At 32.4% G+C, this 21388-nt stretch overlaps 1 protein-coding gene across 5 annotated transcripts in view; it reads left to right on the top strand.

Moving 5' to 3' along the window:
* MKLN1 (muskelin 1) overlaps positions 1–21388 on the top strand; it is a 312347-nt gene that overhangs the window by 220848 nt on the left and 70111 nt on the right. For all 5 annotated transcript variants that reach the window (XR_012508085.1, XR_012508086.1, XM_074367050.1 and 2 more), the window contains 2 exons: positions 7544–7621; positions 12279–12344. Coding sequence is in view for 3 of the 5 variants with exons in the window: in XM_074367050.1 (XP_074223151.1) it covers positions 7544–7621; positions 12279–12344 (144 nt within the window). In the remaining 2 variants the exon portion in view is untranslated. The remainder of the gene's footprint in view (positions 1–7543; positions 7622–12278; positions 12345–21388) is intronic.

Below are 21388 nucleotides of genomic sequence, written 5' to 3'. Positions count from 1 at the left end.
CTTGGGGGAGTATTCTTTGCCTACCAATTGAATTTCTTTAAACTTTGTTGTAGGACTATTCAGAGTTTGGTTGGTTGGTTGAGCTTTAACAAGTTATCATTTTCTGGTAATTTGTCAGTTTCATCTAAAATTTCAAACTTACGGCCATGAAAGTATACCTTATATTTGCTTATTAACTGTTTAATGTTTGTAGAATTTCTGGTGATGTCTTTTTTCATTTCTTATATTGGTTTTTTATTAATTCTTCCCCCCCATCACTTTCATGTAAGTTTATCAAGTTCACTGATCTTTTGAGGGAATCAACTTCTGGTTTGTTTCTTCATGTTAAACTTTATGTCCTTGATTTATACTTAATGTTTAATGTTGTCTTTATCTCTTTGAGGTTAATGTGCTTTTTATAACTTATTGAGATGAATGCTTAGCTTATTAATTTTCAGACTTTGTTATTCTCCCATAACTGCATTTAAGTATATAAATTTGTCTCTACTTATTTTTTAGTTGTGCTAGGAAGTATTTTTGTTTTTGTTCAGTAATTTTATTATGAAATGCTGCAGTTCTTTTGTGAGGCATAGTTACATAGAAATATATAATTTTTAATTTCCAAATACATAAAGATTTTTCTTGCTCTTTTCCTTGTTACTGATTTCTAACATAAACACATAGTGGTCAGAGCACATATTTTGTACCATTACAGTTCTTTGAAATTTGGTAAGACCATATGGCCCACTCTGTTCAGTTTTTATAAACATATCAGGTGCACTTGGACAGAAAACAAATTCTTTAATTGTTGGTGCAATTTATTATATATGTCTGTTTGGTCCAGTTTGTTAATCACGTTGCATAAATCTGCTTTGCCAATAATATTTTCTGCCTGATTCTCTCAATTACTAAGAAAATGCTTATGTTAATGCTTCCTACTATGATTATGGAATTGTCTCTCTGTTCTTATAGTTCTGTCAGTTTTTGCTTTATGTATCTTAAAGCAATGTTTCTAGATGCATACAAAATTTAAATTCTTTTACTTTGAATGAAATCTTTTATCTTAAAGTATGTTTTTATCTCTAGGAATTTTTTTTAGCCTTAAGGCATAAATCGATTGTCTTACATTAATATATCTGCTTTCATTTGATAAGTATTTATGTAATGTATCTTTTTTCCATCTTTTATTTTCAAATTTTCTGCACCCTTTTTTCAAAGAAATATCCCCTGTAAATTTAGCTGGAATTTCTTAAAATCTACTTTCTTTTGATTTGAACATTTATAGCATTTACGTGATTGAATTACTGGTAAATATATGGGTTTAAACCTACCATTTTACTTAATGTTATTTGTCATGTCTGTTCTTTATTTCTTCTTTTTGGTTGTTGTCTCTTACCTTTCTTTACTTTTTAATTTTTTCACTTTTTTATTTATTCATTTGGAAGTAACACACTGTGTTTATATTTTATTTATGATGAGTCTAGAAATAAGACCACAGGTATATAGTTTTTTAAACTGTTTTACCTAGCCATTATTCTTGAATTATCAAAAGTTTTTTCATGCTATCCCTATAAATAAATTTTTAATTTTTTTCTTTCAATATAATCTCTTTCGTGAGAAATGATGTTGATAAAAGTTTGGATATGGGCAGCAATACTGCAATCTGCTTTTTAAAAATCTTTTATGAGGTTTGAACGTTATTTTTTTCTTTTGATAAAAGTTTCTTTCCTAAGTTTCCTTTTTTTTTTAAATCATATACTTTTAAAGAAAATATTCACAATTAGAGACAATAACAGCTTGTGTCTAATTAGGACTGTATGAAATGTGTTTGTTTATTATAGTCATAATCATAGGGGGAAAATGAGATGGTATTAGACCTAAGGACTTTAAATGGTTTGAAATTTGTTAGCAACTAAGTCTTCGTGTGTTTTCTCTTAAGTCATATTTTCATTTCTTTTGGATAGTTGTACTTTGTCAGACCCTTCTGATTTCCTGTTTTAGATTTTTGTCAAAAACAGACATATAGAAATATTAGCAACTGTTGGACTTCTTAAAATACAGAAGTAATTTTTTAAACTTTAAGTAGTTCACAGGCATGTTTAAATGCCTTACATCTTGGTTTTTGAAACTTTCAAAGTGTAATGGGTGTACTCATGTTTTTGTAGATGAGAATGCCATTGTTTCAGTAGAAACCCTCTGGTTTTTTTGTTTTGTTTTGTTTTGGTTTTTGTTTTTGGTTTTTGTTTTTTTTGCTGAATCATATAGAATATATCTGCAAGTATACCAAAACAAAAGGCAAGACCTTTCAAGAATTAGAAATATAAGGAACATGGCAAAATTATTTGGGATGCAGAGGTATTGCCTTTTCATTTGTTTTTAGATTTGTTTAAGGAAGTTCTTTAACATTAAAACAAGATACTGAAAGCAATGTATGTTGAAAAACCTTTACCCAGCTTTAACGTTTTGTAGCATTTTTACTGATCATCTCAAGGATTTCAAGCTTATGACTGATTTTGAAAAATTTAACTTGTTCTATTAAAAAATTAAGTTTTTTTAGCATGTCTCATGGATTTGAAATAACTTAGTGTTTACCAAGAAAACATTATATTATTACTTTTCTTTTTGAAGGCATGAGAGAAGATTCTTAAACTTGTTATTTCATTGAAAATAGCTACTAAATGTAACCTGTTCCAGATCTGGTCTGGGCTATTTATTGATACCCACTTTCCCTGGCAAGAGGCAGTACTATGTATAATAATAGAGGTTAATCTTTAATTTATCATGTTTCTCTGCAAAGTACAACATAGTTTTTTCTTTAGGTCCTTTTTTGTTTGAAGTTGTTAGATGGTTTAATATTATAAATGAAAGCATATTGAGAAGTTAATTAAATAGAGTTGAATAAGTAGTAAGAGAGATGTGAGAGGACTAGAATTTATGTTTCTAGCTTTTGTGTCTTATGGTAAGCCATGATTTCTCCGAAACAGGTGTTCTGTTTTGTTTTATTTTGGTTTTTGCTAAACAGCTAACTTCTCGAATGAGCCATTTCTTGTCTGGAACAACTTCCAACTGACAGGAACGCTCTAGTAAGAAAGTGATCTGGAGTAGTGGCAGACCAGTGTTCTAGAGAAGAAATGAAACATAGAAAGTAAACTTTAGCCATAGTAGCCAGTAGATCTTTATTTAAGAGAGGCATTACATGTTTTCCTTTAAATTATGAATGATATATTTCAACTGCTTTAGTTTTAGCCTCTTTTATCATAGTGGATTTCTTCATTATTGTAGTAGAATGATCTGGTATGAGTTTTGTTTCCCAGAGTCTTGCTTTTTTTCAAGTGTTATTGAACGGGTAAATTTTGCCATGTCTGTTACTATAGTGTTTTAGATTGTAATTTAAAAATTATTATTTGTGTGTTAGTAATTTATATGTGTGAGTCTTTATTCGTGTGCAGTCTATGAAGAGTAGAAAAGATTTTGAACTTTGGAATTGGACTTTATACTTTTTTTTTTTTTTTTAAGTGGAGGTACTGGGGACTGAACCCAGGACCTCCTGCATGCTAGGCATAAACTCTACCACTGAGCTATACCCTCCCCTCCTCTATACCTTTTTATTTAGAGTCCGCACATGTTATTAACTTCTCGGAACCTTAATTTTCTCATCTTTGCTATAATTAATAATGACCATTACATAGATTTATTTTAAGGAGTAAATGAGTTAGCCTCTATGTTGTCTTGCACATAGTAGGTACACAATGAAAGTCAACTCTTTTGTTCTTTGGTAAGATTTTTAAAGAGTTACTTTCTTTGGGTTTTCTTTCTTTCTTTCCTTTCTCCCCACCCTGCCTGCCACCCCTCTCTTCAGGTTTTCTAATAGTCTCCAAGGAAGAGTAAGAGATATCAAAGAGAACTTTAGACTACTGAAGAAAAAGGAATTTATTTGATACAGAGGGAGGCAGATTAAAAAATTCCTCAAATTTTTTTTTAATGTTTGCTTGACTACTCTGTTAAATAGTATGACTTGTCAGGGTGCCATTATGTGTTAGGAATATGCTTTATTGGAAGTAGGAGTTTTAGGAACAGTTTGTTTGTTTGTTTAATTTACTTTTTTATTTTAATGGAGGTACTGGGGATTGAACCCAGGACCTTATTCTGCATGCTAAGCATGTACTCTACCACTGAGCTATACCCTCCCCCAGTTTGTTTTGATGTGAGAAACTTAGTAACATAAAGATGACTCAAAGGAAATGTCTACCATGTTGCTAGCAAAGTCCCTCCACCCTCCTGCCATTTTTTCCATTCTAAGCATTTATTATATATTGAGCCTGTCTGATGTTATGCTGTTGACTATCACTCTTCAAAAGAGGATTAATTTTATCTATCTAGAGTAAAATCATCATAATTTCTAATATTTTAAGTTTGTAGTACTTAATATTTTAAATTTTGGAAGTAATTTCTTCTGTGTGCTTGATTGTAAATCTCTTATGCATATTTAGCTCTCTTTGTCCTTGTTAAAACAAGCTAATGTCCGTGTACAAAGCACTGCTTATAAAAATGCAAATGTGTCTAGTGAGCTGTGAAGAGATATTTCAGGGGTAACAAAGTCTATGAAAATAGTTTAAATTAGTAATAACAGTATGATACAAAGTTCTTCCAAAGTTTAGGTAGATAAGAGTTCCACGTATCTAGTTGTTTTGTGGCTTTTCTTCTGGTAACTGTAGCACTCAGTGCAAAAAAATTGGGAAAACAAATAAGTTCAAAGAAAAAAATCAAGATTATCCTAATCCTGCCATCCAAGGAAAATCGCTTTTAACTTTTTAATATAGTCAGTGTTGTATTTTTTCCCTCTGTGTGTCTGTGTGTGTATTTACAAAATGATTTTACAAAAATTATATAATGTTTAAGAGTTTTGCTTTTTTTTTTAAAGAAAATTCCTGACAGTATTTTCATAGGACAGTTGTGTTTGATAGAAGAGAAACTGTAAAAATCTTGATGGGTAGAGTATTTGTAAGCTTTTCAGGTTAGTTAAGAGTGGGGATCAGATTGATTGAAGAAGTAATTACAGAATTTAATTTTACCGCCAGTGTTTAGAATGGCTTTAATACCAGGAGGGGCTTCTTCATCTGATTTTAATTGTTCCTGTGATGACTACCTTAGGAGCTCTTAAAAGAATTTCCTCCAGTGTATTGTAATTCCTCTTTGAGAATAGTCACAGAAGACTTAAGGGGAAAGAGGAGATGGAGACTTTTCTAAATGAATAGGGTAGAATCAGCCAGACACACACAGTTTAAGTAAATATATTGGTTCTAACAATGGTGGGATCCTAGTATGCCAAAATTTAGAAGGAACCTCAGGCCCTTTCCAACTCTTAAACACCAGTTTGACAGACAAGGAACTTACTTGACTTATCAAAAAACTTGTGTGACTAATTAGTATAGGGGACTTAAGTAATGTGGCAATTGTTTACTCTTTAAAAATGTGAGATGTATTACTTGCCTAATTTTCTCTATTTTTGCTTTGTATTTTTCATGTCTGCAGTTTGCCTGTCTTCCTCAGTTTTCTACTCATCTCAGTGTATTCCCATCTTTTATGTTTTCTTTCTCTCTCCTCTTCAGTTAACCATTATGTATAATTAATGTTTTAAAATCAGTATATATTAAATAATTTAATCTTTTCTGTTTAAGGTTTTAAAAAAAAGATTAAGTTTTATGTGCCTTTCTCAAGTGTAATAAAATTTAAATTCTGTGTTTTATTTCTGTATAATTCTAAATTTACAATTAATAGTTTTACTATCATCTTATCATTTCTACTAATAGGAGCCCCACAATATTTTATCTGGGGAAAAAAAAGGATTCCATCTCTTGTAATGAGAAAAGAACATTGGCCAGAGAAGGCTGGATGGGGCAAGAATTGTCAGAAAAGCCCATGGGAAAGTAGATTATTTGATAGAAACACTCTCGCTAAAATAAGTTGTGAATATACTTGTTCCCCTTAATTTAACAATTAAAATATAAATGCTAATTGATGAGTGCTAATTTAAGAAGGGGAGAAGAATATTAGAACTTTCTTTTTGCAATAATTTTTAAAAGTCCCACAGGCAAATTAAAAAAAGAAACTAGATGAGTTTATGGGATGGAGGTTTTCAGTTAAAGCTATCTGAAAAGACTTGAAAATGGTTACAGTTGAGCTTCCGAATTACCCAGAAAAGAAAGAGATTAGAGAAGTTTCTGTAAATTACAATCTCTGGCAAGAATACAAGTCACAAAGAATATACAGTTTTACTTATAAATTCTTTGGAAAAGTATTTGCTTTCAGTGACTAAATGAAGCAATAGGGAATCCTTTGTTCAGATTGAAATCAGAGTCAAATGACAGAATTTACAGTAAAAGTAACTCTCTAAATTATACTCTGTTTGGGCTCATGTAAGGGAAAACCCTAGTTTGAAAAGTAAGGAAATTTTATTATATCATTTAACAAGAAGTCCAGCGGTAAGATAGATTTCATTGCTAGTTAATTCAGTGATCCAGTTTCTGTATCTCTCTCTGCCCTTTGATCATCACAGAGTTGACTTTATTCTCATACCTCTACAAAAGGGCTTGTAGCCGTTGTGTACATTACATACAAATAATAAAATTTCCAAAGGAATAAGTAGATTTTTCTTCTCTGTACGTCCATTTAAAAGTAAGGAAACATTTCCTTGAAGTCCCCCCAGAAGATCCTCATGTTTCATTAGCCAGAATTGGGTTCCCCACCATTCTTAAACTAATCTTTGTTGAGGGGCACAGGATTAGGGTTTAATAATTCAGTGTAGAATGTATTTATGTGTGGAGTTCAGTCTCCATAACCATCATAGTTCCTAGTGTAACAACTAGTTACTGTAGTGTAACAACTCCTCTTAAGAGGAAGATAATGAATTTATTGATGAAACAGATTCAGGCATAAGTAAAGCATAGTGAGATGAGTCCCAGCCCCACCACTTATGAGCTGTGGGATTTGAGTTAAATGTATTAATTTCTCTAAATAGGCATTTCCACATCTATAAAATGAAGGTGATAATGCCTAATAAAGTTATTTATAGAATTAAATCAGATAGATAAGAGAGTACAGATTCTAACATTCAGTATTCAGTAAATATATAACTATTACTGGTATTCTTATCTCTGTCCAGTTTTTATCTCTGTACTCACACTGTAAAAATGGCATTTTTCACTTTTAAGGATTAATTTTGCTTTTTCCTGAAGATACAAAGGCCTAGACCAAAGTTGTTGGAGCTCTGATATCCTTCTCTAGCTTTCTTATGTAGTAGTGACAAAAATGGGGAAAACTTAGTAGATTTAGTATGAGCTGCCACTCAAGCAATTTGTCTACATGATGGTGTCAGCTAGTACTTTGCTATTTATATTTGAGGCAGCTTGAAAGCTGAAGTGATGCTGTATTTTATGATAATGTGCTATTATATTAGTGACATACTAGTATCTTTAATGTAGGCTGCTACATTTTGGTCTTTTTTGCTATATTAAAAGTGTAAGCTGTTAAGGTATAATTCTTTCTCATTCTTTGATATTTGCAGATGGCTTGTTCAATCAGTATATCAGTCAACAGGAATATAAGCCACGATGGAGTCAAATCATTCCCAAAAGCACCAAAGGTGAGTCCTACTTTCTAGGTTGTGGGTGCTTTTGCCTTATTGTCCCAGTTTCATTTTTTCCAAGGTAGCTCAAGTTTCACAGTACTCTATTAATGAATAGCAGGTGTGTAAAACAGAGAATAGGTTCCTCAACTAGATGGCAGAGTTAATTTATTATATTAAATCTTCCTTTTAAACCTTTTTGCTTTATAGCTATATCAGAAGGCTGGGCAGTTGTTGCACAGAATACCATCATAAACTGCTTATATAGAGACACTGTAAAATTATAGGCTTTTGTAATGCCAAACATGTGTCCCTGAAAAACCTTAAGTTCTGCAAAATTGCTTACTAAAGCTAATAAGGCTTAGTAGAAAAGTAGAAATGGGACATACCATTCTAAATCTGTGGAACTTTATAACTAGATACTAGTAAAAATAAATACTAGTACAGTTAAATCTTTATAGGCATTTATATTGAGCATCACAATGATTTTGGAGCCTTAAACCCTAGGGTTCATGCTTCTTTCTTTGAGCTATAGACTTAGAGGACATTTGCTTCTAATAAAGACTATTTTTATCAGAACGTAAAATCTGATTCAGGGGTGTAAAATTCCTCATTAATCCACTTTTTCATATAGGAGAAGTTTCTGTCACTTCTTCATCTGCACTCACTGCTTTGTTGACAAGATGGTTAACATGGTGGAAAGTTAGCAATTCTTTAATGCAACTACTTGTACTAAAGGAAGGCAGTTTTATGAATGTTCAGCTTGTTTCCTATGGTCTTCATATATTGCTAAGGCCTTCTCTTTAATTGTGAGACAGCTTGCTTTTGATAGTTTTAAACATTAATATACTGGAGAAAATTACTTAGAAACCTCCATAATCTCTGAGTTACATAAGGATCATTTTCCTATTTTATCAGTCACATGATGTAATTTTCTTCAAAGTAGTGTATGTTGTAGCAAACAGACTGTAGTTCTGTATTTGAAACCTAATAGATTAAAATATAAAATACAAACATATTGACAATAAATTTATTTTAGTGTTTTCTTAGTATGTCCTTGGAAGTGGCAGTACTGACTTTATTGATTGAGGGGAAGAAGGAAGAAAAGGGTGAAACTTCACCAATTATGAGCTGCAAAATCTAAACCTAACTAATAAATAGGAGAAAGAATTTGCAGGAAACTTCTGAAAGATTAACACTTGAATAAAGCTTTAGTTTTGCATCTTATTTACTATATATAAAAACTGACTTTTCAGTCTTTTTCCTAATACCCATGTGAAATAGTAAAAAGTTGGATGTTCCCTATTTTATATAGGAGAAAACTGATACAGGAAAACTTAGTGGCTAAAGTAATATATTTCAATTAATGGGAGATTTTTTAAAAAGACAGCCTCAAGTTTTCTGGTTTATATCAAGGAAGTCATTAAATCCTGTAACTTGTTAAAAACTCTCACCAAAGTGGGTATAGAGGGAACATATCTCAACATAATAAAAGCTATATATGACAAACCTACAACCAGCACAGTACTCAACGGTGAAAAACTCAAAAGCTTCCCACTAAAATCTGGAACAAGACAAGGCTGCCCACTATCACCACTCCTATTCAACATAGTCTTGGAAGTCCTAGCCACAGCAGTCAGGCAAGAGAGAGAAATAAAAGGGATCCAAATTGGAAAAGAAGAGGTAAAAGTGTCACTATATGCAGATGACATGATACTATATATAGAAAACCCTAAAAAGTCCCCACAAAAACTACTAGAAATAATCGAAGAATTCAGCAAGGTAGCAGGTTACAAGATTAACGTTCAAAAATTAGTTTCATTTCTTTACACTAATGATGAATCAACAGAAAAAGAAAGTAAAGAAACAATCCCCTTTAAAATAGCACCCAAAGTAATAAAATACCTAGGAATAAATCTAACCAAGGAGGTGAAAGACTTATACACGGAAAACTATAAAACACTGATTAAGGAAATTAAAGAAGACTTTAAAAAATGGAAAGATATCCCATGCTCCTGGATTAGAAGAATCAATATTGTTAAAATGGCATACTGCCCAAGGCAATCTAGATTTAATGCAGTCCCTATCAAATTACCCAGGACATGTTTCACAGAACTAGAACAAATTATAATAAAATTTATATGGAAACACAAAAGACCTAGAATTGCCAAAACATTACTGAAGAAAAAGAGGCTGGAGGAATAACTCTCCCAGACTTCAGACAATACTATAGAGCTACAGTAATCAAAAACAGACATATGGGCCAATGGAACAGAACAGAGAGCCCAGAAATGAACCCACAAACTTTTGGTCAACTAATCTTCGACAAAGGAGGTGAGAATATACAATGGAATAAGGACAGTCTCTTCAGCAAATGGTGTTGGGAAAACTGGACAGCAGCATGTAAATCAGTGAAGCTAGAACACGCCCTTACACCATACACAAAGATAAACTCAAAATGGATCAAAGACTTAAACATAAGACAAGATAACAGTAAACCTCCTAGAAGAAAACATAGGCAAAACATTATCTGATATACATCTCAAAAATATTCTCCTAGGGCAGTCTGCCCAAGCAATAGAAATAAAAGCAAGAATAAACAAAAGATATGTTCCCTCTATACCCACTTTGGTGAGAGTTTTTAACAGGTTACAGGATTTAATGACTTACTTTATATAAACCAGCAAAGGAAACCATAAGTAAAACAAAATGACAACCTACGGAATGGGAGAAAATTTTTGCAAATGAAACCTACAAAGTCTTGATCTCCAGAATATATAAGCAGCTCATACGACTTAATAAGAAAAAAACAAACAACCCAATCCAAAAATGGGCAGAAGACCTAAACAAGCAATTTCCAATGAAGAAATACAAATGATCAATAGGCACATGAAAAAATGCTCAATATCACTAATTATCATAGAAATGCAAATCAGAACTACAATGAGGTATCACCTCACACCAGTCAGAATGGCCATCATTCAAAAGTCCACAAATGACAAATGCTGGAGAGGCTGTGGAGAAAAGGGAACCCTCCTACACTGCTGGTGGGAATGCAGTTTGGTGCAGCCACTGTGGAAAACAGGATGGAGATTCCTCAAAAGACTAGGAATAGACTTACCATATGACCCAGTAATCCTGCTCCTGGGCATATATCCAGAAGGAACCCTACTTCAAAAAGACACCTGCACCCCAATGTTCATAGCAGCATTATTTACAATAGCCAAGACATGGAAACAGCCTAAATATCCAACAACAGATGACTGGATAAAGAAGATGTGGTATATTTATACAATGGAATACTATTCAGCCATAAAGACCGACAACATAATGCCATTTGCAGCAACATGGGTGTTCTGGAGAATGTCATTCTAAGTGAAGTAAGCCAGAAAGAGAAAGAAAAATACCATATGAGATCACTCATATGTGGAATCTAAAAAAAAAAAAAAACATAAATACAAAACAGAAACACTCATAGGCATAGAATACAAACTTGTGGTTGCCAAGGGGGCGGGGGGTGGGAAGGGACAGACTGGGATTTCAAAATGTGGACTAGATAAACAAGATTATACTGTATAGCACAGGGAAATATATACAAGATCTTGTGGTAGCTCACAGTGAAAAAAAATGTTACAATGAATATATGCATGTTCATGTATAACTGAAAAATTGCTCTATACTGGAATTTGACACAACATTGTAAAATGACTATAACTCAATAAAAAATGTAAAAAAAAATAAAGTAGCAGATGGAATTTTAAAAAAAGTTAAAAGTCAAGGTAATATGTGCAACACTTAGATAAATTTATTGATAATACCAGGCACGCATCTATTTTAATTCTGAATTAAAGAGAGATTCTATCTTAAAAAAAAAAAAAAAGAGCTTTGTTCAGTGTCCGACGTAGTAAGCACTCAATAAATTCTCAACTCAAAAAAAAAAAAATCCTGTAACCTGTTGAACCATTGAAATGAAGTTATATCTTCATTTATGAAAGATTTGATACAAAGTTAGTTTAGATACAAGTTGAACAGTTTTTTTCTTGTACAGAAGTTTAAATTTTTCACTGATTATACTTAAACCTTCTTTCTATTAAACTTTAAGATGTAAATAAGAATCAAAGAGAAGCGAATCTTACATTTTGTCAGTCAGTACTCAAATAAAATAGTTGGCAAATTATGTGGGAACTGATTTGTGAAATATTGTCACAAAATTAATACAGTAAGGAAATTATCATTAATATAAAATTGATAGCATCTTAGTTTTCAGTAGCTAGTTTTATGAACTTTAAAACTGCTCATTTTATACTAATAAACCATCCCTGGAATTACAGACCTGAGATCTAATTCTGTTTTTATTTTCCATATTCACTTTGTCACTCCTAGTGGAGATTTTTATCTTATGTTTTTTGAAATATCCTGTGTCTTTGCTAGTTTATGGCACTGGTCCTAAAGAAATTGAAAATAGCTTCCAGTTGCAATTAGAAAAAAGAATAAGATGATTGCTGTAAACTTAGTTATATGTCATATTTTTACTTTTATGAGTCCTCTTATTCTTAGTATTGAAAAAATAAGTGTGTTATTTTCACTACTCATTACAGACTTATGAATGAAATTACTCTGGATTTGCAGTTGTTCTGTGCTTTACCTTAAAAAGAAAATATTGTTTCTACTTCAGGTGATGGAGAAGATAACCGACCAGGAATGAGAGGAGGCCATCAAATGGTTATTGATGTTCAAACAGGTGAGGAATACTTGCAATAGAAAGCAAATTATTTAAAAAATTATACATCTTTAAAGGGGAGGGTATGGCTCAGTGGTAGAGTGCGTGCTTAGCATGCACGAGGTCCTGAGTTCAATCCCCAGTACCTCCGTTAAAAATAAATAAATAAACCTAATTGCCTCCCCCTCCAAAAACAAAACAAAACAAAACAAAACAAAACAAAAAGTGATTTAAAGAAAAATTATACACCTTTAGATATCAGGTAATCATAAATATACTTCTTTCCATTCATAGGAAGGTTAAATGTTGCTAACCATAACCAAGTAGCAAAAAAAAATGGGCATCTGCCACAGATATAACTTAAACTATGCCATGACATGTGAGGAGGGGAGGCTGCTACACAAACGAAATTAGATAACCTAAAGGAAATGTGATGTGCAGCCCTTTATAGCTGTGTATGTGTGTAGTTTTATGTGTGTTTGTGCAGTATTTCTGAATTTTAGTGCATTTGTATTTTAATGTTGTAATATGGGAATTGTTGCAATAAAGGAGAATTAAGGTGTATTTTTAGAAGGAGAGACTCTCAAATTAGGTAGCCTAAGTGTTGGTAGATCCATTAATTGCTTAATTCTATTCACAAGCCTATAAATAATTTGTTTTAGTCTTCCTTTGCTGCCCTCTTAATTTTATTCTGTAACTTGATACCAAAGATTTTCCTTGGTTCCTACACCGTAGAATAGCTTAAATACCATTATATTTAGAGGGTAATAATAAAATTATAATAGGTTTCAAATTACCATCTTGAAAAGCAGATAATACCAAGAATTTAGTATAATTTTATTGCTTGGTTTTAGAAAACTTTATCACATAGAATGCCAGTATCCATCCAAATATTATTTTACTTTTTCCAAGTATAATAAAAACTTCATTCTATTACTGTGTTTATAATAGTGTTTCAGGAATAGTTTTTTGACTCATATTATAAAAGAATTAATAAAAATTATTGCAATGTAGGTAATAATCTTCTAGCCATTAATGTATTTTCACAAATATTTTATAAGTAATGAGAGAAATTGTATTATTTTATTTAAAATTAACTGCTAAGTTTGTATAATAACCTTTGAGCTTGTTTAGAAGTATTATTAGTCTCTTTGGAAAAGGTTCATTTCAAGGCAGAGAAATTTGATTTCCTAATCTTAGCCCCTCCTCCCAAACCCCTTCCTTCCCACAGAAATAGGCTTGACTCAGTTGTAGTCTTAAGCATCTTTTTCTACTTGAGGGTTTAATAAATACACATATGCTTATTTCTTAAAGAACCAGATAAATATGCAAATTGATTTTTTTAATCCAAAAAAGTTAAATACTGTATGAAAAAAGATGAAAATTTGTGTTTAGATTGTAGTAGCTTTTTTCCTCTTTTGAACATACAGTGGAATTAGTAATGCCATTCATTTTCTTTTCAGTCATAATGAAAATCTTACTGAATTCTTTTTTTTTAATTTACTAATAAAATACCAAAGAAGAGTGTTTGAAAAACTACTTTAATTTTCTAGGCAAAATGCTATTTTCCTTAAATGTGAAAATAATGTGCTATCTTTTACATTTAAAGTTCACCTTATCAGGGAGCAGAAGGAATTTTTATAGTGCTTAATGTGTTGCTTATTATGGGACATAGACCATATAAGAAAGGTAATGTACATGTGTAAGAAAAGAGAAAATAATTTTTCTCTTTTTTTGTAATCCATGATATTTGAAAATGGAAAATAAAAAGATTCAAATGATAGGCAAATGTCCTGACAGAACTTAGTATGAAAAGAGTTATTGAGGATTAAAATCTAGCTTTTCAGGTTAGAGATCTTTGAAGTAAAATATTTACAGCATATAGTGATAAAGGGCCAAATATTATTCTGTAATATCTTTATGCATGTGTCTGTGTGCGTGTGTTTTATTGAAGTATAGTTCATTTACAACGTTGTGTTGGTTTCTGGTATACAGCATGGTTTATTTTATATATAGTAGTTTGTATCTGCTAATCCCGAAGTCCTAGTTTATCCCTCCCTGCAGTTTCCCCTTTGGTAACCATAGGTTTGTTTCCTATGTCTGTGAGTCTGTTTCTATTTTGTATATAAATTCATTTGTATCACTTTAGATTGTACATATAAGTGATATCATATGATATTTGTCTTTTTCTGTCTGATTTACTTTACTTAGTATGATAATCTCTGGGTCCATCCATATTGCTGTAGGTGGAATTATTTCATTCTTTTTTATGGCTGAGTAGTACTCTGATCTATCTATATCTATATGTCTATATTTATATATATGTACACACACACACCCCACATCATCTTCGTTCATCTGTCAGTGGACATTTAGGTTGCTTCTGTCTTGGCTGTTGTAAATAGTGCTGCTGTGTGCACTGGGGTGCATGTATCTTTTTGAATTAGATTTCTCTGAATATATGCCGAGGAGTGGGATTGCTAGATCACATGGTAACTCTATTTCTGTTTCTTAAAGAAATCTCCATGCTGTTTTCCATAGTGGCTGCACCAAATACATTCCCACCAACAGTGTAGGGTTCCCTTTTCTCCACACCCTCTCCAGCATTTATTATTTGTAGATTTTTTTATTGATGGCCTTTCTGACTAATATGTGGTGTTACCTCATTGTAGTTTTTTATTTGCATTTCTCTGATAATTAGTGATGTTGAGCCTTTTTTCAAGTGCCTGTTGGTCACCTGGATGTCTTCTTTGGAGAAATGTCTGTTTGGGTCTTCTGTCCATTATTTGAATGAGTTGTTTATTTTTCTGTTACTGAGTTGTATGAGTTGTTCGTATATTTTGGAAATTAATCCCTTGTTAGTTGCATCATCTGCAAATATTTTCTCCCATTCTGTAGGCTGTCTTTTCATTTTGTTTGTGATTCTCTTTCCTGTTCAAAAGCTTGTAAGTTTGGTTAGGTCCCATTTGTTTAGTTTTGCTTTTGTTTCTATTGCTTTGGGAGACTGACCTAGGAAAACATTGCTGTGATTTGTGTAAGAGAATGTTTTGCTTATGTTCCCTTCTAGGAGTTTTATGGTGTCCTGTATTATATTTAAGTCTTGAGGCCATTTTGAGTTTATTTTTGTGTATGATGTGAGGTAGTATGCTGACTTCATTGATTTATATGCAGCTGTCCAGCTTTCCCAACACCACTTGCTGAAGAGATTTTTCTGTGGTATATTCTTTCCTCTTTGATTTCATTATTGACCCATTGGGTTTTTCGTAGCATGTTGTTTAGTCTCCATGTTGTTTAGTTTTTTTCTCATCCCTCTTTCCATGGTTAATTTCTAATTTCATGCCATTGTGGTCAGAAAAGCTGCCTGAAATAATTTTTATCCTCTTAAATTTGTTGAGGCTTGTTTTTGTGTCCTAGTATGTGGTCTGTCCCAGAGAATGTTCCATGTGCACTTGAAAAGAATGTATATTCTGTTTGGTTTTTTTTTTTTGATAATGTATGAGCACTAGTTTATAAAAAGTAATAGAAGTACTTTGTGAATATATTTTTAAGCAAATATTTCTACCATAGGAAATTTAGGGACTTATTCATCAGTAGAGGGATTTTTAATTTAGAGCCATTTTGTATGTTTCAGTGCTTCCCCCCACCCCTAAACTTTCTGAATGCTGGATGGTCAAACTTTATTTAGGCCCATGGGTGATTATAAAACTAGATTTTCAGCCTTTAAAAGGAACGAAAAATTTAAGTCTGATAAAACTAAATAATCATGATAGTCAGTTAATATAAAGTTGTCTGTAACTCAAATGAGCTTTGTCAGTATGTTGTCATTACCACTTAAAAATGTAGGAACAGTAGTAACTGCATAAAATATTAAAGTTGAAAGGGTTTAAGCAGATTCAGATGATCCTTTGTATGAGTAATATGGATGATGTGTAAAACCTATTGTTACGGAATTCTTCCTTTACACACAGACACACGCACACACACACACACACGCACGCACACAGGTGATATAATTAGATTTGGGATCCAGATTGAGGTGGAGTAGAAGTGCAGCTTCTGAGGATTCAGGTGTCTGGAAGCAGAGAGAAATACAAGGAAGGATGCCCTAGAACTTAACCAAGTCAGAAAAAGCTTTGAACTTTCATAAGACTCACGAACTGTGGTTTAGGTTAAGTTTAAACAGGTGTCTGGTTATAAGGATAGGTAATCCAGGAATCTACAATATCAACAGAAAACAAGAGAATTTTTTAAAACACCATTCAAAAATGAAATAACTTTCGTACTCTGGCATTTCCAATCTTTTGTTTCAGCTAACCATTGCTATCTACTTTTCTTTCTGTCACTGTGCTCTATCCTTTTGGTATTTCCTTGTTTTCTTGAATGAGGCTTTATGAATAGGCTTTAAGGAGGCCCATGATATTCTTGAAAAGGTGTGTAATATTCTTGTCTGTCTGCCTTTGTGGAGTTTACTGGGAAGATTCATTACCTATATATATATATATTTTTTTTTTTTTGGTTAAATCTCTCTATTAAGTTTTGACTTTCCATGATTAGTAAATACTGCTGGTATTCATATAAAATTTCAGATGAAATTACTTGCTCTATGTAAGTGGTATTTGTTGTTGAAGTAATAAAGTAAATTGTTGCCTACCTTTCTTCTACTCTTGTTTTTTCCCAGACTATTTGTTGCTAGATCTGAGGTGGGTGAGAGAGTAGTAGACGATAAAGTCAGAAGTGTGAGGAGCCATTGTGTTGAGTCTTTTCGGCCTTTTTTCAGAGTGAGATAATCGAGGATATTGCTAGATTCTGAGAAATGCTATGAACTGACATTGCATTTTAACAAAACAAATTGAATGAAGGGCAGAAGTGGAGAGACCTTTTAGGAAGCAGTTGCTCACTAGAGAAGTGTGATAGAGCATTGGCTTTTACTAGGGTGGTAATCATAGTATTGAAAATTGGTCAGATTTTGGGTGTGTTCTGAAGATGTCACATAAAGCTGATGGAATTTATTGTTAGATTAGATATGAGGTGTTAGAGAAAGGAATAAAGGATGACTCAAGCTTTTGACCTGATTAGCTGGAAAACTTGTATAGCCATTCCCTAAGATGGATAAAAACAAGAGGATTAAATATGGTGGATTATTCAGCAACTGGATTTTAGACAGTTAAGTTTGAGATGCCAATTAGACATCCAAGTAGATATGGGAAGTAAGAAATTAGATATATTAGTTTAGGGTTCAGAGGACAGGTCCAGGGAGAATAATCATTTTCCTCTCTATTTACATAGCGCTGTGTTATACTATTATTTTTACTACAATGATTTCCATGTTGTTTTAGAGTTGCTTGTGTAGGTTTTATGGATCCCATTCCTCTCTATTCAGCTTTCTCCTCTCTGCCTCCCATTCCCAATGGTCTTATTGAGGTGGGGAAAGACGAGGATCTTGCGTTATTTATTTTTATTGTACCAGAGCCTGGTATGGAATAGGTGTGTACTAAATAATTGTTAAATTGAGTCAAAATTTTAAAATCCATTTTCCTTCAAGTGGAAAGAAAAATATTTACTTGGAAACTGCACTCTGATATTGCTTTAACCTTGATGAATGGATCAAGTCATGATGTCATTTGTTGTAAAATGCCAGTATTTTTCTGAGGTGCATTAATATTACTGGTTATATTCTAATATATTTAAATTTTCTAGTGATTCTGCTTGTTCATTTCTAGTGTATAGACTATACTTCCTTAAAGCTGTAGTTATTATTACCTTGGAATCTACATAGGCAAATTAAATGTAATATAGACTTTGCATTTTGGGGGTAACGGTGCTTTCTGAATTTAATTTGGGTATAAGAGCAAAATCTTAGATATCTTTGGAATTTTTTCTCTAGACATTCTTCTATTTCTATTGTAAAACTATTAATAGCATAATTTACCAAGGTGGTTTCATATACTTTAAGTATTTATTTCATCATGCCTTCTTATAACTGCTACCATCAGGTTAACTTGCCAGTCCAGTCTTATTGATATAGCAATCAAATACAGTGGTTGGAAGTTGAGTTTGTGGGAAGGAATTGTGTTTGTGTGTGTGTGTGTGTTAGACATACCTGGATGTGACTTTACCACTGACTTTTTGTTTGATCTTGAATGAGTTATAATAATGATAAAAATAGGAACAATACATTAAGTTGTTCTAAGAATTAAATGAAATTATGTTTTTTATATGTACAGTATATATTATTTATATAATAGATATTTTATATGCAGCATATTAATATACAAATATATACTGATTAGTTCCACTGAGAGAATTTTATGTAAGTCTAGAGATCTTTGGTTTTTGTTTGTTTATGTTTTTGACAGAATCTCATGGTGGAGATATTTTAAAACAATTTAAAATTTTTGAAAAACAGTTTAAAACAAGTTGAAGAGCAGCGTTGAGGGGAAAAGAAATCTCACCCACAATTCCTCATTCTAACTAACCAATATTATTTTGGTATATTTGTTTCATCTTTTATATATATTGTCCTTATTGATGTTTTGGACAGGAAGGGACACCTTAAATTTTTAGAAAAAATACTTTAATTCGTTTTAAGAATTTTATCAATAAGGATTAGGTAGGTTTAGTAGTAGAGTGACTTTCCCCAAGTAGAATTTAAAGAACCTAGAAGTTCCATCTTTATAAAGTTGATGCGTTAAGTTGTGAAATATGATTTAGAGAAGCCCAGTCATTATTTTAAATATGCGTTTTGAAGGTTTCCTGAGCAAAGGCTCTTAACCTGTGAAAGTTATATACAAAATTTTGTTTGTATGTACATTTTTTTGGAATAGAATCCGTAAATTCAGATCCTCAAGGAGTTGAGAACATCTTCACTAGACTAAAGCTTCATAGAGTTCATTTCAGCTTCTGTATTGTATTTCACAGCTATTATTGTTTCCCAGTATTTCATGTATCTTGTTTTCTTAAATATTAAAAATGTAATAGTCCCTAAATTTTCTTTTCCTTTTTCAGTCTGTAGGTTTTTTTTTTTCACTTTGCTACAGCTCTAAGGATAGAATGACCATTTTAAAAAGTACATGATGGCGTACATTTTACTATTTGATTTTCAAAGTTTTCTTCTATCTTAAGTGGATTCTATCATTCATACCATGGTAGAGAAGGAATGTAGAATTTTGTCTTACTTAGATAATATGTCAGTTTTACTGATTATAGTTCCTATACCTGGCACCTCTCCACTTAGATTCTTCAACTCTGAATTGGGTTTCAACTCTGGGTAAAATGAGGCAAATAGAAAGAGAGAAAAGGCATTTCTATTTTGCTTCATGGTGGAAGTCTATCCAGGTGAAAATTTAAATATCCTTTGTATCAGAGAATTCTTAGTTGTGCAACTCTCAGTGAATTTTGAGAACCTACAGTACCAGCCTTTTCCGCTCTCTCAATCAGAATAGGTGGTAGGACTCAGGCAAAATCCCATTATTTGGTATCTCTAAAAGAAGTTGCTTGTAACTTGAAAGAGCCCTTCTATGGAAATCTGAGCCTTTGACTGTTCTGTACCAATTATATGTAAGTGCTTTCATTTTTTTAATGGTACCTAATGGTTTTCCTTGATACTATTTAAATAAGCTTTTGAAGAAAGGTAAACATGGATTTTGGTTTTTAAATACAAATATATTCATATGACTGTATTTTTTCAGCTACATATGACATGAATCTTCTTCTTTCATACAATTATCAGAAAAGAATTCTAAAATATAGCCCTAATACAAAGTATACTCACAGAATATACAACAGGGAAAGCACAACCATATGTTGAACTGACCCAGAAGATCAGTCTCTAGATAATTTTGTAAGTAGAGCTTTAAAAAGAATATAACTCTTTTTAAAAAGAGAGACAGATGAATCCATTTGATAATCTGCTGGGTCATGAGAGTTCAAGGAAATGGCTAAAGAAGGTAAGGTTAAAGAGCACATAAAATATCTTTCCCCTTCTAATTTATCCCTCTCTTCAGAATTTCTCATGTCAGTCTAAGGTCTTATTAACTGCACTTTCAGAAGGACTAGACTAAATATCGTGACAGAGTTTCATTTTTATCCTGAATGTAAGTTTGTGTTTCTTAAAAGTTTTTTTTTTAATTTCATGTTTTTCCCTTGGTGTCTATATTAATCTAGGAATTAAGCTAACCTCTTTTACAAGACTTACAGCCCTTCTTCTGCCTCTTCTTTTTGACACATGTATTTTACCTGAGGTTGGACCCATGCTATGTCAGTACATAGTATATGCATTCTGTACTATTTCTATGTGGAAAAATGTGTGTGCCATCTTGTGGAGGATTATACAATCAGAACAGTCTGATTTTCCCTTAAGAATCAGAGTAGGATAGATACTGCAATCAAGCTCATAAAATAAAAAGACTGCTGCTTTGTGCAAAATGGTATGAAGACACTGGTATGTTAACATTTCTACATTTTTAAGTGTATAAGAGGTATAAATTAGTACTGCTGGTAGTAAGTAGTTGTAGGGTTTATTTAGTATTGATACCAAAAAAAGACCTGTACCAAAGAATATGGTTGAATTTCATGACCTAAGTAATGACTGATTGATTGACTCAATCATTTGTTTCTTTAGTCTCTTAGAATGAAATTGGTTTGACATCTTGAACATAGACTATGATATTGGTTATTTTACTTCCAGTGCCTCTCTTTCTCTGGCTCCTCCTTTTTAGTCAGTCCTATACGCTGCAAGTTCAGATCTAACCATTTCACATCTCTAGGTAAGATCTTTTGCTGCTACACTGTCCGTGAAGTCAAGTCAGAGCCTTTCTGTTGTCATTTAACCCCCTCCGTGATTTGGCCACTACCTATTTTTGTAACTTATCTCCACTCCACCACCTTTTTTGTTCTTTTAAAATAAACAGTGTGTTTATTCATCACCCAATTTTCACAGCTGTGCATGCATTATTTAATTCTCACAGTAGCTTTGTGAGATAGGCACTGTGTGCCATTTTAGAGCTTTGGAAGTCAGTGGTTAAGGAATTTGGTAGTGATCACTCAGTTGTGATAAAGAGACAGTT

The sequence above is a fragment of the Camelus bactrianus genome, chromosome 7 (genome assembly GCF_048773025.1).
Source record: "Camelus bactrianus isolate YW-2024 breed Bactrian camel chromosome 7, ASM4877302v1, whole genome shotgun sequence".
Lineage (NCBI taxonomy): Eukaryota > Metazoa > Chordata > Mammalia > Artiodactyla > Camelidae > Camelus > Camelus bactrianus.
The sequence above is the reverse complement of the archived record's forward strand: the minus strand, read 5'-3'. Positions and strand labels throughout refer to the sequence as shown.